This window comes from Phycodurus eques, chromosome 4 (assembly GCF_024500275.1).
Source record: "Phycodurus eques isolate BA_2022a chromosome 4, UOR_Pequ_1.1, whole genome shotgun sequence".
NCBI lineage: Eukaryota > Metazoa > Chordata > Actinopteri > Syngnathiformes > Syngnathidae > Phycodurus > Phycodurus eques.
This window is the reverse complement of record NC_084528.1, coordinates 1,935,825-1,954,272: the sequence shown is the minus strand read 5'-3', so window position 1 is coordinate 1,954,272 and position 18,448 is coordinate 1,935,825. Positions and strand designations below refer to the sequence as shown.

Sequence of the window (18,448 nt, the reverse complement as noted above, 5' to 3'; positions counted from 1 at the left end):
CCAGCGGGAGCGCTCTCCTTCACCCCCTCCAAGGACTCCAAAAAGGGTGGGTACTCTGAACTGCTGTTTGGTGCATAGGCACAAACAACAGTCAGGACCCGTCCCCCCACCCGAAGGCGGAGGGAGGCTACCCTCTCGTCCACCGGGGTGAACCCCAACGTACAGGTGCCGAGCCGGGGGGCAATAAGTATACCCACACCTGCTCGGCATCTCTCACTGTGGGTAACTCCAGAGTGGAAGAGAGTCCAACCCCTCTCGAGAGGACTGGTACCAGAGCCCAAGCTGTGTGTGGAGGCGAGTCCGACTATATCTAGTCGGAACTTATCGACCTCACACACCAGCTCGGGCGCCTTCCCTGCCAGAGAGGTGACATTCCACGTCCCTAGAGCCAGCTTCTGTAGCCGGGGATCGGATCGCCAAGGTCCCCGCCTTCGGCCACCGCCCAGCTTCACACTCCACCCGACCCCTATGGCCCCTCCCACAGGTGGTGAGCCCATGGGAAGGGTGACCCACGTTACCCTTTCGGGCTGTGCCCGGCCGGGCCCCATGGGTGCAGGCCCGGCCACCAGGCGCTCGCCTTCGAGCCCCACGACCAGGCCTGGCTCCAGTGGGGGGCCCCGGTGACCCGCGTCCGGGCAAGGGAAAACGAAGTCCATTGTTTGTCGTCATCATTCGGGGTCTTTGAGCCGTGCTTTGTCTGGTCCCTCACCTAGGACCTGTTTGTCATGGGTGACCCTGCCAGGGGCATAACGCCCCAGACAACTTAGCTCCTAGGATCACTGGGACACACAAACCCCTCCACCACGACAAGGTGACGGCTCAAGGAGGGGCGTATACATTGACAATTGTATAAAACTTATTAAATATTGTAGCCTGTATAATTATATATCGGCCTTCTGAATCTGCTACTGTACTATATATTGTAAAAAAGTAGTCTTTTATGGATGAGTATTGAGACTCCTCTTTGTCTACAATTATAAAAGGCTGAGATATCTTGAGTGAAATTAGAGTCAATGAGGCATTTTTCTTCTGATTTAGTAAGGTGCGTTTCTTGTAATAGGAGGAGGTCTGTTTTAAATTTAGTGGTAAAATCCATAATCTTAATTCTCTTTGCCTGTGATCGAATGCCATTGACATTCCAAGACACGAATGTTAAGTGTGACATATAATTGGTGTGTGTATCATAATTTTAAATAGATTTGGTACTGTTCATTCTTTGTTGTTGTTTTTTTGACAGTTTTTGGGAGATTTTTTGGTATTGTGTTGACGAATGCTATTTACAGAGGGTGATAGAGATGCTATATTTGAGTACTGCAAAGCCAGGGTACATAGAAGGGTAACGAGCAAACACTGAACATAGGAAACAAACAGTGACAAGGGGATAATATGGTGTGTGGTGGTGGTTTGTGGTGCGCAAAGAGTTTTGAGCGACTTGTGCGTTTAGTGTGTGTGGAAGCAACCAGAGCAGGAAAGCAGAGCGATAGGAGTGAGGATTCATGCTGGTGGCATGCGTGATTCCGTTTTTGTTTATCTAAACAAAAGTGGAAAGAATGAAATAAAATAAAATAAATTTTTGGCAATTCATAACGACAACAGATCAAAAGTAGTACTTATCTCGAAGAGCCAGGGCGTGACGTTGGCATCACGAAACAGTTGGCCGTCAACATATAGCTTGTTGACAACGAACCACGCCTTGTTTGCCTTTGTCGCGGAACTCATTGATCAACGGGTACAAAACTCTAGTCGTTCATTCCAAACGAAGTCCTTTTAAGCTCCCGACCTTTGGATTTTACAAACACTTTTTCCATCCATCCATTTTCTGAGCCGCTTCTCCTCACTAGGGTCGCGGGCGTGCTGGAGCCTCTCCCAGCTGTCATCGGGCAGGAGGCGGGGTACACCCTGAACTGGTTGCCAGCCAATCGCAGCAAACACTTTTTATTATTATAAATTATTAATCAGTTTATTTGAAAGGGGACAAAGCAATTCCATAAAACACATGAAATACACATGGTTAAAAAAGCCAGAATTAGCCAGAAGGCTAGTTTTCATCTGTAGTCCCCTGGCCATGATGTAAAAAAGCAGTATAATACATCTACAAGACAATATAATACAGGATACATCATCAAAGATACTATATACTATACTATTAAGAGAGAATAAAACCACAAATCATTTGATCATAACAAAAAAAAAAAAAACATCATAACATACTTGTCTTTTAGTGTTGGCAGCTATAGGTGTTAACTAGCCACATTTTCAGTTTTTTTGGGAAGGCCTTGTATGTTGTAAGTAGTTTTAACCTCCTCAAGGTACTGAGTTCCACTCACCAGCGCTCGTCACTGACCAGGCTGACTTACTGAAAGTGCTCCTGCGCAGAAGAATGAGACAGTCACCTCTGACAGAGCCTCGAGTGACACGCACAGAGCTGTTTCTTTGGCTGATGAACTCAGCCAGAGGAGCTGGAGCCAAAACATGCAGTACTTTATAAATCAAATTTAAATCTGCAAATATCTGAAGACTGTCCCAGTTTAAAAGACTGTATTTTTTTAAAAATTGCACAGTGATGATAGTGCCTTGGTTTTAATTACTTGTTTGTACAAAACTTCCAATGTTTTTTTTTGCATTCTGACCAGCCTGGTACCAACTGGTTATGCAATAGTTAAAGTGACTAAGAATCATTGAATGTAAGTAAATTTCTGCGGCTTCAGTTGACATTTCATTTCGAATTGCACGAAAATTTGTGAGGTTTAATTTGATATTTTTACACAATTTGTCAATATGGGCTTTAAAGGAAAGCTGTGAATCTATTATTAACCCAAGATATTTGTATTGGCTGACAATTTGCATTTTTTCTCCATTAACAAGTATGTCGGGGTCAGGTGATACTCTATTTGTTTTAGTGAAATAAATGCCTACAGTTTTAGAAACGTTTAGCTGTAGACAGCACTCCTGCAACCAAGTTGTGACACAGGACATTGTATAAGTGAGTTTAGCAGCAACAGTATCTTTGGAGCGACCATGAACAAAGAAAACTGTGTCGTCTGCATACAGTACGCACTCTGCTTCAGAACAAACAGTGGGCAAATCCTTGATATAAAGACTAAATAAAAGGGGGCCTAATATTGATCCCTGAGGGACTCCAGAGGTTAGCCTAAAAGACTCTGATCTGCAGTTGTTAACTGATACAGATTGTGTTCGGTCAAGCAGATATGATTCAATCCAGCTCACAGCTTTGCGAGAGAAGTTAAATTTTGAGAGCTTGGTAAGAAGAACAGAGCGATTTACTGTATCGAAAGCTTTCCTGAGGTCCAAGAACACCGCCCCTACAACTCCACCCTTGTCGAGAGAAGATTTTATTTTCTCAATGAAGAGGCATGTCGCCATTTCAGTGGAATGCTTGGATCTGAAACCAAACTGCATGGCGTGGAGAGAGGGGGAGCTGCTGTTTAAATAATAGACAATCTGCTCTGACACCCATTTTTCTGCAACTTTAGAAATGCCTGGAAGAATGCTTATAGGTCGGTAGTTATTCAGAGAAGTTTAGTCACCGGATTGAAAGAAAGGGGTAACAATAGCAGATTTCCAGGCCTTTGGAAAGTGACCAAATGAAATTGAAAGATTAATGATTGAGGCAATAGGAGTAGCAAGAGTTGAACCTAGATCTTTGAGCATGTTCGTGTCCATTCCAAAAACATCCTTTGCCTTAGATGGTTTGAGTGAATGAATTAAATCGATAACTTTGGTCGCAGTAATATTTGTAATAGTAAAGAACTGCGTTGCAGACAATGCAGGGTATTCCTTCCTTTGTTTTACTGCAAACTTAGAAGAGATTTCTGAGACGGATTCAATGAAGTAGTTGGTAAAAGCATCAGCCATCACTTGAGGTTCCGTCAGGATGTTTCCATTTAATTTAATTTGCATTAGTTTTGTATTGTTATTTTGTGTATCACCCAATAGTTTTTTAATATAATTCCAGGTTATTTTTTAATTTCCCTTCGCACTATTCAAAGCAGTAATGAAAAAGTCAGCTTTAGATTTTCTTATTTCTTTCACTACCCTATTTCTCAGTGAAATAAAGTGGTGTCTATTGTATCCTGATTTGACCAAGAACTTCAAGGAATGATCGCGTTCTTTCATCAGTTTCAGAATAAATGTGTTTAACCAAGGAAGGCCAATTCTTTCTAGCTTTTAGTTTAAATATCCATGTACATTGAATAATAATTTATTGTATTTTGTTGGCAAATTTAGAACAATCCTCATCTAAATTTTTACCAGCGAGTAATACATCCCAGTTTACTTCTTGGATAGAATCTTGGAAATTTTGTTGTTCATGTTTTGGTATCCTATTGGATTCAGTGGTGGCCAAGGGTTTGAAGTGCTTTTTATTAAATTTTCTTGTGACCATTATAAGATTGTGATCAGACAATCCTGTGAGCATATTGTATGGCTTGGTTGCAGGAGTGCTGTCTACAGCTAAACGTTTCTAAAACTGTAAGCATGTATTTCACTAAAACAAATAGAGTATCACCTGACCCCGACATACTTGTTAATGGAGAAAAAATGCAAATTGTCAGCCAATACAAATATCTTGGGTTAATAATAGATTCACAGCTTTCCTTTAAAGCCCATATTGACAAATTGTGTAAAAATATCAAATTAAACCTCGCAAATTTTCGTGCAATTCGAAATGAAATGTCAACTGAAGCTGCAAAAATTTACTTGCATTCAATGATTCTTAGTCACTTTAACTATTGTATAACCAGTTGGTCCCAGGCTGGTCAGAATGCAAAAAAAAAAAAACATTGGAAGTTTTGTACAAACAAGTAATTAAAGTGATGGATAAAAAACCAAGGCACTATCATCACTGTGCAATTAAAAAAAATACAGTCTTTTAAACTGGGACAGTCTTCACATATTTGCAGATTTAAATTTGATTAATAAAGTACTGCATGATTTGGCCCCAGCTCCTCTGGCTGAGTTCATCAGCCAAAGAAACAGCTCTGAGCGTGTCACTCGAGGCTCTGTCAGAGGTGACGGTCTCATTCCTCTGCGCAGGAGCACTTTCAGTAAGTCAGCCTGGTCAGTGAGGAGCGCTGGTGAGTGGAACTCAGTACCTGAGGAGGTTAAACTGCTTACAACATAAAAGGCCTTCCCAAAAAAACTGAAAATGTGGCTAGTTAACACCTATAGCTGCCAACACTAAAGGACAAGTATGTTATGTTGTTTTTTTGTTATGATTATAAAAATAATTATTTTATTCTCTCTTAATAGTATAGTTTGATTATGAATCCTGTATTATATTGTCTTGTAGATGTATTCTACTGCTTTTTTACATCATGGCCAGGGGACTACAGATGAAAACTAGCCTTCTGGCTAATTCTGGCTTTTTTAACCATGTGTACTTCATGTGTTTTATGAAATTGCATTGTCCCCTTTAAAAAATAAACTGATAAACTGAAGATCATTTCTGGCCTATTAGTAAAAGCTAGATCAATCTGAGTTCGGGTGGAGTTTGTAATTCTGTTGTTTCTAAACATTTTATAACCAGTTACAGATAGTATTGCTGAGGGCGAAGATTCATGGAGCCATGTCGCAGATAGGCAGAGGAAGTCAATATTTGAGTCAGTGAGAAGGTGATTGACCTGATCACTTTCCATTAAAATGCTTCGTATATTTAAGTGTGCACAAATAATGCCTTTTGGTTTACGTGTTGAGTCCCATATTAATTTAGAGTTATTAACGGTTTGGAACACCCTGCATTTCCGGTGCTTTAGTATTGCGGGGTTTGGCAGCCCCCTGTTTATTTTATTGGCAATGTTTGCATATAGCTTTTACGCTGCCAGCTTCCGCATCAGCCAGCAGTGGAGGAGGCCCAGCTAGCGGAGGTGGAAGCCCAGCCGGCAGAGGTGGAGGCCCAGCCGGCAGTGGTGGAGGCCCAGCCGGCAGTGGTGGAGGCCCAGCCGGCAGAGGTGGAGGCCCAGCCAGCAGAGGTGGAGGTACAGCTAGCAGAGGTGGAGGCCCAGCCAGCAGAGGTGGAGGCCCAGCTAGCAGAGGTGCAGGCCCAGCCAGCAGAGGCAGAGGCCCAACCAGCAGAGGCGGAAGCCCAGCTAGCAGTGGTGGAGGCCCAGCTAGCAGTGGTGGAGGCCCAGCCGGAATGGTGGAGGCCCAGCTAGCAGTGGTGGAGGCCCAACTAGCAGTGGTGTTGGCCCAACTAGCAGTGGTGTTGGCCCAGGTGGCAGTGGTAGAGGCCCAGCTAGCAGAGGTGGAGGCCCAGCCGGTAGAGGTGGAGGCCTAGCTAACAATGATGTTAGCTGATCTAGCATTGGTGTTAGCCCGGCTGCTCGAGGTAAAGGCCCAGTTGGCAGTGATGTTGGCCCAGGTAGCAGAGGTGGAGGCCCAGCTAGCACTGGCCCAGGGTTTAGTTCAACATCACCAGCCAAAAGAAGTATCATCAAGAGATTAAAAACATCCAGGAGTGGTTTGCCTGTGACAGCCTGTTCCTGCTCACCTGGGGGTGGCCTGGCATGGCCATAGTCCAGTACCCTTGTGAATAGCCTGTGCTGACTCCATCTGGCTGGATACAAGGTTAGAGTGTCCCTTTTTCTTGGACATGTTGAATTTAGCAGAAGATAGAGGGTTATCCAAACAGCAAAGGAATACGTTGATAGCATAATCCATGATCCTATTTGATCTTTGGATGACTTTTTAAGCAAACGCACAGGACCTGCCAAACTGTGTGGCTGCACCCCGGTAGCCATCTTGTTTTCCTTGTTTTGCTGAAACATTTAAATATGCAAATCATATTTAAATGAACCCTGCACCTGAGATCCCGAACTCTGCATGATCAGGAAAAAAGGACAATGAGCAAGGTAATGAAGAAAAATAATTTTTCTGAATGTGAAGTTGCTCAATGAAGTGGAGGTGCGCAAGAAAATCCTCTTTGGCACGCTGTCCTCTGGTGTTCACACCACACGAAAGAGGAGTAACTGCGCGTGTGCGGCTGTCAATACTGTGGAGCACACACGCTAGCGTAAAAAATAAGTATTTATACAGCATTTAGACGCCTCCTATAGCCACAAACAAGTCCCTGAAGTCTGGCATGTAGTACTTTGTACCATTCCTCCATACTAAATACCTCCAGCTCACTCAGGTTTCTTGGCTTCCATGCGTAGATAACCTGCTTCAAATCAATCCATACATTTTCAATGATGTTAAGGTGTGGGGACTGGGATGGCCATTCCAAAACATTGTACTTGTGTCTCTGCATTAATTCCATTGGTGGATTTTGAACAGTGCTTAGGATCATTATCCTGCTGAAAAATCCCACCCCGGCCTAGCTTCAACTTTGTGACAGACTCTTGAACATTCTTCTCAAGAATCTGCTATTAGTGAGAGGAATTCATGCGGCCATTCACTTTAACAAGGTTTCCAGTACCTGTGCTAGCCACACAGCCCCACAACATGATGTACCCTCCACCAAATTTCACAATAGGCAATAGGTTCTTCTCATGGAATTCAGTGTGTTGTTTTTCACCATGCATACTTGCTCTTGTTCTGACCAAATAACATGATCTTAGTTTCATCTGACCACAGTATTTTTTTCCCAAAATGCTTCTGGCTTGTCCAGATGTGCTCTTGCATACCTCGTGCGACTCTTCTTGTGACGAACACTCAGGAAAGGCTTTTTGCGCATCACCGTTCCAATGAGCTTTTCCTGGTGCAAAGCATGCTGGACTGTGGAGCGATGAACAACTACACCATCAGCAGCCAGATGTTATTCTAGTTCTGTGGAGGTGGTCTGTGGCTTGTCTGTGGCCATTTTAACCATCCTTTGTCTGTGCCTTTCCTGTATTTTTTTCAGCCTACCACATCTTTCCTTCACAAGGACTGTTCTTGTAGCCTTCTATTTCTGCACTACATTTATGACTGTGGAGACAGAGAGTCCAAACTTTCCAGATAACGTCTTGTATCCAAATTCATAATAATGAATTATCTTCGTTTTTAGGTCAGTGGAGAGTTGCTTAGAGGCCCCCATGCTGCCACACTCTCAGAAAGAACCGAGGACAAGCACAACTGTGTTAAATAGACTTTTTCATGATTGGTTCCACCTATTTTTGTAACTGATGGTCTAAACAGCTAATCAAAGCAATTCTGTGCTGGAGCCTGTCAGATATAAATCCCCCCAGGTATTGAAAGGAATGTGAATAAAAAGGTGCCCAAGCTTTTGCACATCACAATTTTTAACACCTTATTTTATTATAAGGAAACTATGTAATGCTACTCTAAGAATTCAGTCTGGAAAACATTCAAAAGTATTGGAACGGCAAGGTCAATTCTTTTGTTTTTGTTGTATACTGATGACATTTGTGTTTCACATCAAAAGATGAATATGAGATAAAAGTTCAGAATTCCAGCTTTTATTTCATGGTATTTACATCAAGGTGTGTTGAACAATTCAGGACAGAGCACCTCTTGTTTGCATTTTACCTCCTTAAGAGAAGACTGACGGGAGAAACCCCCAGAAACAAACAAGAACTGAACGAGGCTACAGTAAAGGCCCGTAAAAAATATTTAAAATTAACAATGCAACAGTCTGGTGAAGTCAATGGGTCGCAGGCTTGATGCAGTTATAGCAAGTAAAGTTTATGCCACCAAATAATAACTGTTATTCACTCTAAGTTCATTTAATAATGTCTGTTCTAATACTTTTGCTCACTTGAAAAGTGGTTGGCTTCAAACAAAAGGTGCGCTGTCCTGAGTTGTTTTATACATCTAGACCATAAATACCATGAAATAAAAGCTGGAATTCTGAACTTTTATCTTATTTTAATCTTTTGATCTGAAATGTCTTCAGTAGTACTTGAGTTCGTTGTCACATTTCTGTGGGGCCAATTACGTATTACTCGTGCACTCACTGTAGTTGTCTCGCCATGCTGCACTATTTGCATATACTGGCCACTCATGCCAGAGTAGCATATGCTCCATTTGCACACTGATTGAGGAGTATCTGTAACATTTGCACAACCAACATTGTGCCAGATGATCGCACTACTCGTCACTTTAAACCGCATACACTCCTTGAAGTCTAAGCGCCCTTTGCACAATGGTCATTGCACCAGACTATTGCAATATTAGTCATTCGAACTGCTCTAAGTGCTAGAGGACTCTGCATCTTTTTGCACAATTGTTTTTTGTCAATGTCTTTATGTCTCCAAATGTTCTGTAAATTGACTGTCTGTTGTACTAGAGCGGCTCCAACTACCGGAGACAAATTCCTTGTGTGTTTTGGACATACTTGGCAAATAATGATGATTCTGATTCTGATTCTGATATATATATATATATATATATATATGTATATATATATATGACTCTATAAATATATATTTTTATATATATATATAATGATATTCACATTGGTGAATATCATTAATATATATATATATATATATATATATATATGACTCTATAAATATATATTTATATATATATATATATATATATATATATATATATGCGGCACAGTGGCCGACTGGTTAGAGCGTCAGCCTCACAGTTCTGAGTTCAATCCCGGTCCCGCCTGTGTGGAGTTTGCATGTTCTCCCCGTGCCTGCGTGGGTTTTCTCCAGGCACTCCGGTTTCCTCCCACATCCCAAAAACATGCATTAATTGGAGACTCTAAATTGCCCGTAGGTGTGAATGTGAGTGCGAATGGTTGTTTGATTGTACGTGCCCTGTGATTGGCTGGCAACCAGTTCAGAGTGTACCCCGCCTCCTGCCCGATGACAGCTGGGATAGGCTCCAGCACACCCGCGACCCTAGTGAGGAGAAGCGGCTCAGAAAATGGATGGATGGATGGATGGATAATGAATTTAGCACAGTTAATATTCTATTTTTATATATATATATATATATATATATATATATATATATATATATAAATATATAAATATATATACAACCCCAATTTCAATGAAGTTGGGACGTGTTAAACACAAATAAAAACAGAATACAATGATTTGCAAATCATGTTCTACCTATATTTAATTGAATACACTACAAAGACAAGATATTTAATGTTCAAACTAATCAACGTTATTGTTTTTAGCAAATAATCATTAACTTAGAATTTTATGTCTTGTCTTTGTAGTGTATTCAATTAAATATAGCTTGAACATGATTTGCAAATCATTGTATTCTGTTTTAATTTTTGTTTAACACAATCTCCCAACTTCATTGGAATTGGGGTTGTATACCGTGTGCAGATTTATTATGCAAGTATTTTGACCCTATCATAACCTTTAGGCATATTTACTAGCTCCCAGCTGGAGAAACCTGAATGCTTAATGGATTTAAGCATAGCAGGTGCTTTGCATTTGTGCAATGAATGTGGGTGTGACCTCAGAAGATCAACACCCTATATAAAGGTGTACGTAATTTTTAGGCAGCTTCTTTTCTTTCGGCAAAACGGGCACAAAAAAGAGGTTTAACTGACTTTGAAAATTCAAATATGATCAAAGGACCTTCACATGGATGCAGCACTTTTGAAATATCAAAGATTTGGGGCGGGTTCACAGAATCATCAAACATTTTGTTGAGAATCGGTCAACAGGGTTGCAAGAAACGTGTTGGGAGAAAAAAAATGCAAATTAACTGCCAAGGATTTGAGAAGAATCAAGCGTGAAGCTACCAGAAAACCATTATCTTCAAGTTCTGTCATGTTTCAGAACTGCAACCTACCTTGATTACCTCCAAGTACAAGATGTTTAGTGTTCAGAGACATGACTAAGGTAAGAAAAGCTGAAAAAAGACAACCACTGAGCAATACACATACAGTAAACTGAAGCCTCTAGACAGGGCCAAGAAATATCTAAAGACAGATTTCTCAAAGGTTTTATGGACTAATGAAATGAAAGTGACTCTTAACGGACCAGATGGATGGGCCCGTGGCTGGATCACTCACGGGCACAGAGCTCCACTTCTACTGAAGACAGGCTCAAAATTATATTTTTGAGATTTTTTTTTCTGTGACTTCGTGACTTGGACCTAGCAGTTTGAGTGGTGTTCCAGTGCACCTTTCCTGGTCAGAGGTTGGAAAACTCCGACTTCCCACTTTGCTGGAATGCAGCATTATAACAGAGAGCTACAGATAGCAAGAAAGATAATTGTTCATGCATCTTTGTTCTTTGCTGAATGACTGAAAGTTTGAAAGTTTCATACTGTGTACTCGAGAATGTTTAGTTACAGTGCATAACAGCAATTGATATATTCACTAAGCTAATGTTAGCATTAAGCTAGCACAGCTAGCACATTCGCTAAGTTAGCATTAGATTACCGAAGCTAATACATCACATTAGCATTATGCTAGCCCTTTATGTCATTTGAATCTGTTAAATATCATGATTGTTTTTAATATCTTCAATTGTAGCTCATGAGATAGATACCACACATTTGTCTGTTGTTGTAGTTTTACAGTGATTCCTGAATTAAAAAGTGAAAAGGAAACTTCATCTTCTTATTTGGGAACTGTTAGCTGAGTCGTGTAACATGCCAAAGGACGCCACACACACGCAGGAGCAGAATACTTTCAGTTTTTCATCAGAGAGAGCCCTTTGCACTGGGAGCTGTGATGAGCCGTGGCCATGGTCTGGCCTCTTGGGGTCCTCAGTCGCTATATTGTGGCTCTTCTTACGTCACTGTACTGGGGCTCTCTGCCGATGTTCTGTGGTCAGAGTCTGTTGTCTGGTCTCAGTGGAAATGGCTCCTTGAGGTGTTCCTTCACTTGGTTTCTCTGTGCCCAGCCATAGGACATTACATAATTATTTTTAACCTGCATATGTGTGTGTGTGTGTTTTTTTGTGGATGAGGGGTGGGAGGGGATTGATTTAAACTATGTAAAGCACGTTGAGTTGCATGTCTTTGTATGAAAAGTGTTTTATAAATAAAAATGTGGTGAATTTATGGATTGATTTGTTGATTGATTGATGATACATTATATCTTGGAAATGTAGAAGTATTTGAAAAATATAAACGCTTCCAGAGAGTTCAGAAATAGTGTTCCATATTGATATTTATCTGTTTTCTAACTTAAATCGTTAAACTTTGCTGAGAAATCATAAACATGATCACTGATCAATGTCTTCACATTGGTGAATATCATTAATAAAATGAGAAAAAGTAATCTGAGCAAATTATTTTTTCAGATGTATCAAACTTTAGCCCTTTGCAATAATCAGTAGACGGGAAGTCGCTCTCAGTTTCAAAAAGGCTGGGGACCCTAGCTGTACAGTACTAAACAAAGTCAACATATGTTCAATAAGCAAACATTTGGTAAATTGTCACTAATCTCATGACTTCTTCTTAACTGCAGGTATGCGCATGGTACAATACCCATCCCAACTCACTTTTTTGTGGTTCTAACCAGCTGCTTAGACTTCAGAGAGCCTGCAGATTCTTGTGGTGGCCCCCTCAGCTCTGCCGCATTCATCTTGCCACACCAACCTAACAATGATGAGACTTGCAATGTAAGGAACACCACTCGTCTTTATACTTTGCCTTACTCCAACTCGGAAGTCAAGTATTAGAATGTAAATGTATAGTCAGGTCATTTGTGTTTACATACAGTATTGCACCAGTTCACAACAAAGGTTATATCAGGATATCACTTTCTACATGGAGGATGTTGACTAGGATGCAGAAAGGACCCAAATGCACGATTGATAGGTTGAAAAAAAATAGGAGATTTATTGAGTATTCAACAGGGATCTTCTAAAACAAAAAAAATAAATCCGACGCAGGAGTCACAAATGTCTATATTAAGAGTGACAAAAACAAAAAAATCATAGCAAAGCTGGAAAAGAACAACACTGGAAAAGACTCTTGCTTTATCTGATCTGATTTGGCAGAACTCAGAGCCCTGCTGGGTTTATATTCCATTAAAATGTCTTTAATGTATTCAGGGCCTAAACCATTGAGTGATTTGTAGACCAGTAGCAGAACTTTGAAGTCTATTCTAAAGCTGACTGGGAACCAGTGTAGAGACTTTAGAATTGGAGTAATATGTTCTGATCTCTTCATTATTCCATACCGGATCGGTCGTGGCCCGGGTTAACAACATCCGCCACCGGCGCCGTCAACCTGCGGGGTGCCGTTGGAAATTCCGCTACTGTGGGTCTAAGTCAAAGAAGAAGAAGCGGTGGAAAGCGGGTTCTTTGGAAGAAAGAGAAGAGGAAAGCACAGAGCCTAGAACTGAATGTGGGGACTTTGAATGTTGGGACTATGACAGGAAAATCTCGGGAGTTGGTTGACATGATGATTAGGAGAAAGGTTGATATATTGTGTGTCCAGGAGACCAGGTGGAAAGGCAGTAAGACTAGAAGTTTAGGGGCAGGGTTTAAATTATTTTACCATGGTGTAGATGGGAAGAGAAATGGAGTCGGGGTTATTTTAAAGGAAGATTTGGCTAAGAAAGTCTTGGAGGTGAAAAGCGTATCAGATCGAGTGATGAGGCTGAAACTTGAAATTGAGGGTGTTATGTGTAATGTGATTAGTGGCTATGCCCCGCAGGTAGGATGTGACCTAGAGGTGAAAGAGAAATTCTGGAAGGAGCTAGACGAAGTAGTTCTGAGCATCCCAGACAGAGAGAGAGTCGTAATTGGTGCAGCTTGTAATGGACATGTTGGTGAAGGTAATAGGGGTGATGAAGAAGTGATGGGTAAGTACGGCATCCAGGAAAGGAACTTGGAGGGACAGATGGTGGTAGACTTTGCAACAAGGATGCAAATGGCTGTAGTGAACACTTTTTTCCAGAAGAGGCACGAACATACGGTGACCTACAAGAGCGGAGGTAGAAGCACGCAGGTGGATTACATCTTGTGCAGATGATGTAATCTGAAGGAGGTTACCAACTGTAAGGTAGTGGTAGGGGAGAGTGTGACGAGACAGCATAGGATGGTGGTGTGTAAAATGACTCTGGTGGTGGGGAGGAAGATTAGGAAGACAAAGGCAGAGAAGAGAACCATGTGGTGGAATCTGAGACAGGACGAGTGTTGTGCAGCTTTTCGGGAACAGGTGAGGCAGGCTCTCGGTGGACGGGAGGAGCTTCCAGAAGCCCCACTACAGCCAAGGTGATCAGAGAGGCAGGCAGGAGAGTACTTGGTGTATCTTCTGGCAGGAAAGGAGAGAAGGAGACTTGGTGGTGGAACCTCACAGTACAGGAAATCATACAAGGAAAAAGGTTAACTAAGAAGAAATGGGACACTGAGAGGACCGAGGAGAGGCAAAAGGAATACATTGAGATGCGACACAGGGCAAAGGTAGAGGTGGCAAAGGCCAAACGAGGCATATGATGACATGTATGGCAGGTTGGACACTAAAGAAGGAGAAAAGGATCTATACAGGCTGACCAGACAGAGGGATAGAGATGGGAAGGATGTGCAACAGGTTAGGGTGATTAAGGATAGCGATGGAAATATGTTGACTGGTGCCAGCAGTGTGCTAGCTAGATGGAAAGAATACTTCGAGGAGTTGATGAATGAGGAAAATGAGAGAGAAGGGAGAGTAGAAGAGGCAAGTGTGGTGGACCAGGAAGTGGTAATGATTCGTAAGGGGGAAGTTAGAAAGGCATTAAAGAGGATGAAAAATGGAAAGGCAGTTGGTTCCTGATGACATTCCTGTGGAGGTATTGAAGCATCTAGGAGAGGTGGCTGTGGAGTTTTTGAGCCAGCTTGTTCAATAGAATTCTAGTGCGTGAGAAGATGCCTGAGGAATAGAGGAAAAGTGTACTGGTGCCCATTTTTAAGAACAAAGGTGATGTGCAGAGCTGTGGGAATTATAGAGGAATAAAGTTGATGAGGCACACAATGAAGTTATGGGAAAGAGTAGTGGAGGCTAGACTCAGGACAGAAGTGAGTATTTGCGAAGCAACTGTATGGTTTCATGCCTAGAAAGAGTACCACAGATGCATTATTTGCCTTGAGGATGTTGTTGGAAAAGTACAGCGATGGTCAGAAGGAGCTACATTGTGTCTTTGTAGATCTGGAGAAAGCCTATGACAGAGTACCCTGAGAGGAACTGTGGCACTGCATGCGGAAGTCTGGAGCGGCAGAGAAGTATGTTAGAATAATACACGAGGTACGAGGGCAGCAGAACAGCGGTGAGGTGTGCTGTAGGGGTGACAGAAGAGTTTAAGGTGGAGGTGGGACTGCATCAGGGATCAGCCCTGAGCCCCTTCCTCTTTGCAGTGGTGATGGATAGGCTGACAGATGAGGTTAGACTGGAATCCCGGTGGACCATGATGTTTGCAGATGACATTGTGATCTGCAGTGAAAGCAGGGAGCAGCTGGAGGAACACTTAGAAAGATGGAGGCATACACTGGAAAGAAGAGGAATAAAGATTAGCCAAAGTAAGAGAATATATGTGCATGAATGAGGGAGGTGGTGGGGGAAGAGTGAGGCTACAGGGAGAAGAGATAGCAAGGGTGGAGGACTTTAAATACTTGGGGTCAACCGTCCAGAGCAATGGTGAGTGTGGTCAGGAAGTGAAGAAACGGGTCCAAGCAGGTTGGAACGGGTGGAAGAAGGTGTCAGGTGTGTTATGTGACAGAAGAGTCTCTGCTAAGATGAAGGGCAAAGTTTATAAAACAGTGGTGAGGCCAGCCATGATGTACGGATTAGAGACAGTGGCACTGAAGAGACAACAGGAAGCAGAGTTGGAGGTGGCGGAAATGACGCTCTCGTAGTGACCAGGTTGGATAAAATTAGAAATGAGCTCATCAGAGGGACAGTCAAGGTTCGATGTTTTGGAGACAAAGTTAGAGAGAGCAGACTTCGATGGTTTGGGCATGTCCAGAGGAGAAATAGTGAGTATATTGGTAGAAGGATGATGAAGATGGAGCTGCCAGGCAAGAGAGCTAGATGAAGACCAAAGAGAAGAGTTGATGGATGTCGTGAGGGAAGACATGATGATAGTTGGCGTTCGAGAGGAGGATGCAGGAGATAGGCTTACATGGAAAAGGATGACGCGCTGTAGCGACCCCTAACGGGACAAGCCGAAAAGGAATAGAAGAAGTTCTGAGCTCTTCGTTCTGGTCAGAACCCGAACTGCAGCATTCGAAATGAGCTACAGCTGTTTAATGATCTTTGGGGGAGTCCAGTCAGAAGACAATTACGAATAGCCAAGCCTACTTGAGATAAAAGCATGGATGAGCTTCACCTGGTCTGCTCGGCTGATGTAAGCCTTCACTCGGGATATGTTCTTCAGCTGGTAAAAGGCTATTTTACTGATTGATTTGATATGGCTGACAAAGTAATTGAACCTGATAAAAGACACCCAGATTATCCGTGGGGACTTTAACAAAGCAAAACACCTGGTGAGGACATGCAATAACTAACCAAGAGAACCAGATGAGAGAGGACAGAAAAGGGCAGGACAGGGCAGGATGTGGGAAAATGAGTAAGGCAGTGCGACTGTCGAGTGGTGCGGTGGGATTCTTTTTTAGTGTCTAAACACCTGTAAGAACCTGTGAGTTGATATGTTAATATAACCTGTCTTGTTATTTTAGTGATTCCAGCACAATTACGGGACACTATAGAGTGTTTCTATTGAACTTATTAGTGAATGAATGAACACCATATCACATTCATGTCAGTCAACTGGTGTACGGAGTTGCTGAGCCGGCACATCAAGGAAGGGTGAAGGGTGTTAGAGGATTAATGGGGGCCGTACGTGTATACTGGACAAATGCAGAGCCAACCATGCACAAGAAGAGCGACACAGAAAACAAGTGAATAACGATACAGCTAAGCCTGCCAACCGTGTCCAGTGAACCAGTTAGAATCAAGAACCTCAAGGACGGTTTGTTAAAGTACTGTGGACAGATAAAAGAAGTTAAGGCCTGAGGAAAGACTGATGACGAATTGGGATGTGGGGCACAAAATGGGGATTTACAGCAGCAAGCGGCATAAAAGAACAAACATAGCAGTTAGAGCGATTTTGAAAATGTGCCATTTGAAGGGCGTAAAGAAACCAAACATTCATACTGAAGGAAGTGAAATTAGCAGAGGAAGTGACAATCACATGTAATCAAAGAAGCTCGTCATTGGTGTCACGTCTGACAAGGTACGAAATAGTGTCGATTGTCAAAGTGGGACCATCAATACACATATTGAACACAATAATTATGGCAAGTAATGCTAAACCACAGAGGAGGTGTTTGAAACCCCCAGGAGAAGTCATCTTCTTCTGTTCTTCCGCAGAGTTACGCAAGTGTGTGTGAGGTATGTGCGCGTCAGTTCAGATGATTGGTCGTTGCTCGGTCTTTATGACCTATCTTCTGCTCCTCTATAACCTATGCAATCAGTTACCAGCACTGATTGTAGCTAAAAGTGTATACTAAAAGTGAATCATCGAGACACTATTCAGCCACGTCGAACTTATGCAGCAAACAGCTTCTGTCCGGTCGCGGTGAGCATTCAGCTTTATCAGGCCGGGCTTCCCGGCCATCTGCTGCAGAAGGTGAAGGAGGAGGAGGAGGAGTTGGGACCACAGGAGGCGCTTGCAACCATCTTTCAGTCTGACGCGCGAACCCACATAGCGCCTTCAGCAACTTTCACAGCCGTTGGAAGTTACCAAGAGTACTTGAAAGGGTCCAAGCCAGCGCTGATGTCTCCATCTTTTTCGGCAGAAGTTTTTGATCAACACTAAGTCGCCAGGTTTTATGTTGTGCGGGGCCCGTCAGCCGCTCTGGGCAGTGGTGAAAAGAGCAAATTAGACAAAGGTGTGCAATACCTGATCATGTTGTCTTCGCAAAGATGTGTGTCCATTGTCCAGCCTGGAGGATTCATTCTGACATTCGGAGGCCCTGCAAAGAGGATTTCAAAGGGGGACAAATTGTGCCGAGGACGCACACGCATTCTCATAGACTGTACATTAACATGATTGGCAGGCACTTCATCCAAATTAATTTAGTTTCTTCAGACCATTTATTCAATTTGGCTTTCAAAATCCCATTTTCTTTCTCGACTGCACCACCAGATTGAGGGTGGCAGCTATAATGTGTTCTGAGGTCAAATCGTAGTCTATCTGAAAGCTGGGTCAGCACGTCATTTACAAAGTGTGTGCCATTATCGGAGGAAAGTTTTTCAGGGAATAACTTCAGTCAGTAGTGCTTTTGCCACAGTGGATGCAGATGCATGTTTTGCCGGGAAGTCTCTCCAGCGTGTCTTGGGTCGTCCCCGGGGTCTCCTCCCGGTGGGACGTGCCCGGAACACCTCACCAGGGAGGCGTCCGGGAGGCATCCGAATCAGATGCCCCAGCCACCTCATCTGGCCCCTCTCGATGTGGAGGAGCAGCGGCTCTACTCTGAGATCCTCCCGGATGACCGAGTTTCTCACCCTATCTCTAAGGGAGAGCCCGGACACCCTGCGGAGGAAACTCATTTCGGCCGCT

The 18,448-nt window shown here is 42.8% G+C and overlaps 1 protein-coding gene across 1 annotated transcript in view; it reads left to right on the top strand.

Annotated features, from left to right (window-relative positions):
* Positions 1-18,448, top strand: part of enpp2 (ectonucleotide pyrophosphatase/phosphodiesterase 2) — a 297,302-nt gene that overhangs the window by 257,040 nt on the left and 21,814 nt on the right. The window contains exon 24 of the mRNA XM_061673612.1: positions 12,371-12,524. Within this exon, the coding sequence (XP_061529596.1) occupies positions 12,371-12,524 (154 nt within the window). The remainder of the gene's footprint in view (positions 1-12,370; positions 12,525-18,448) is intronic.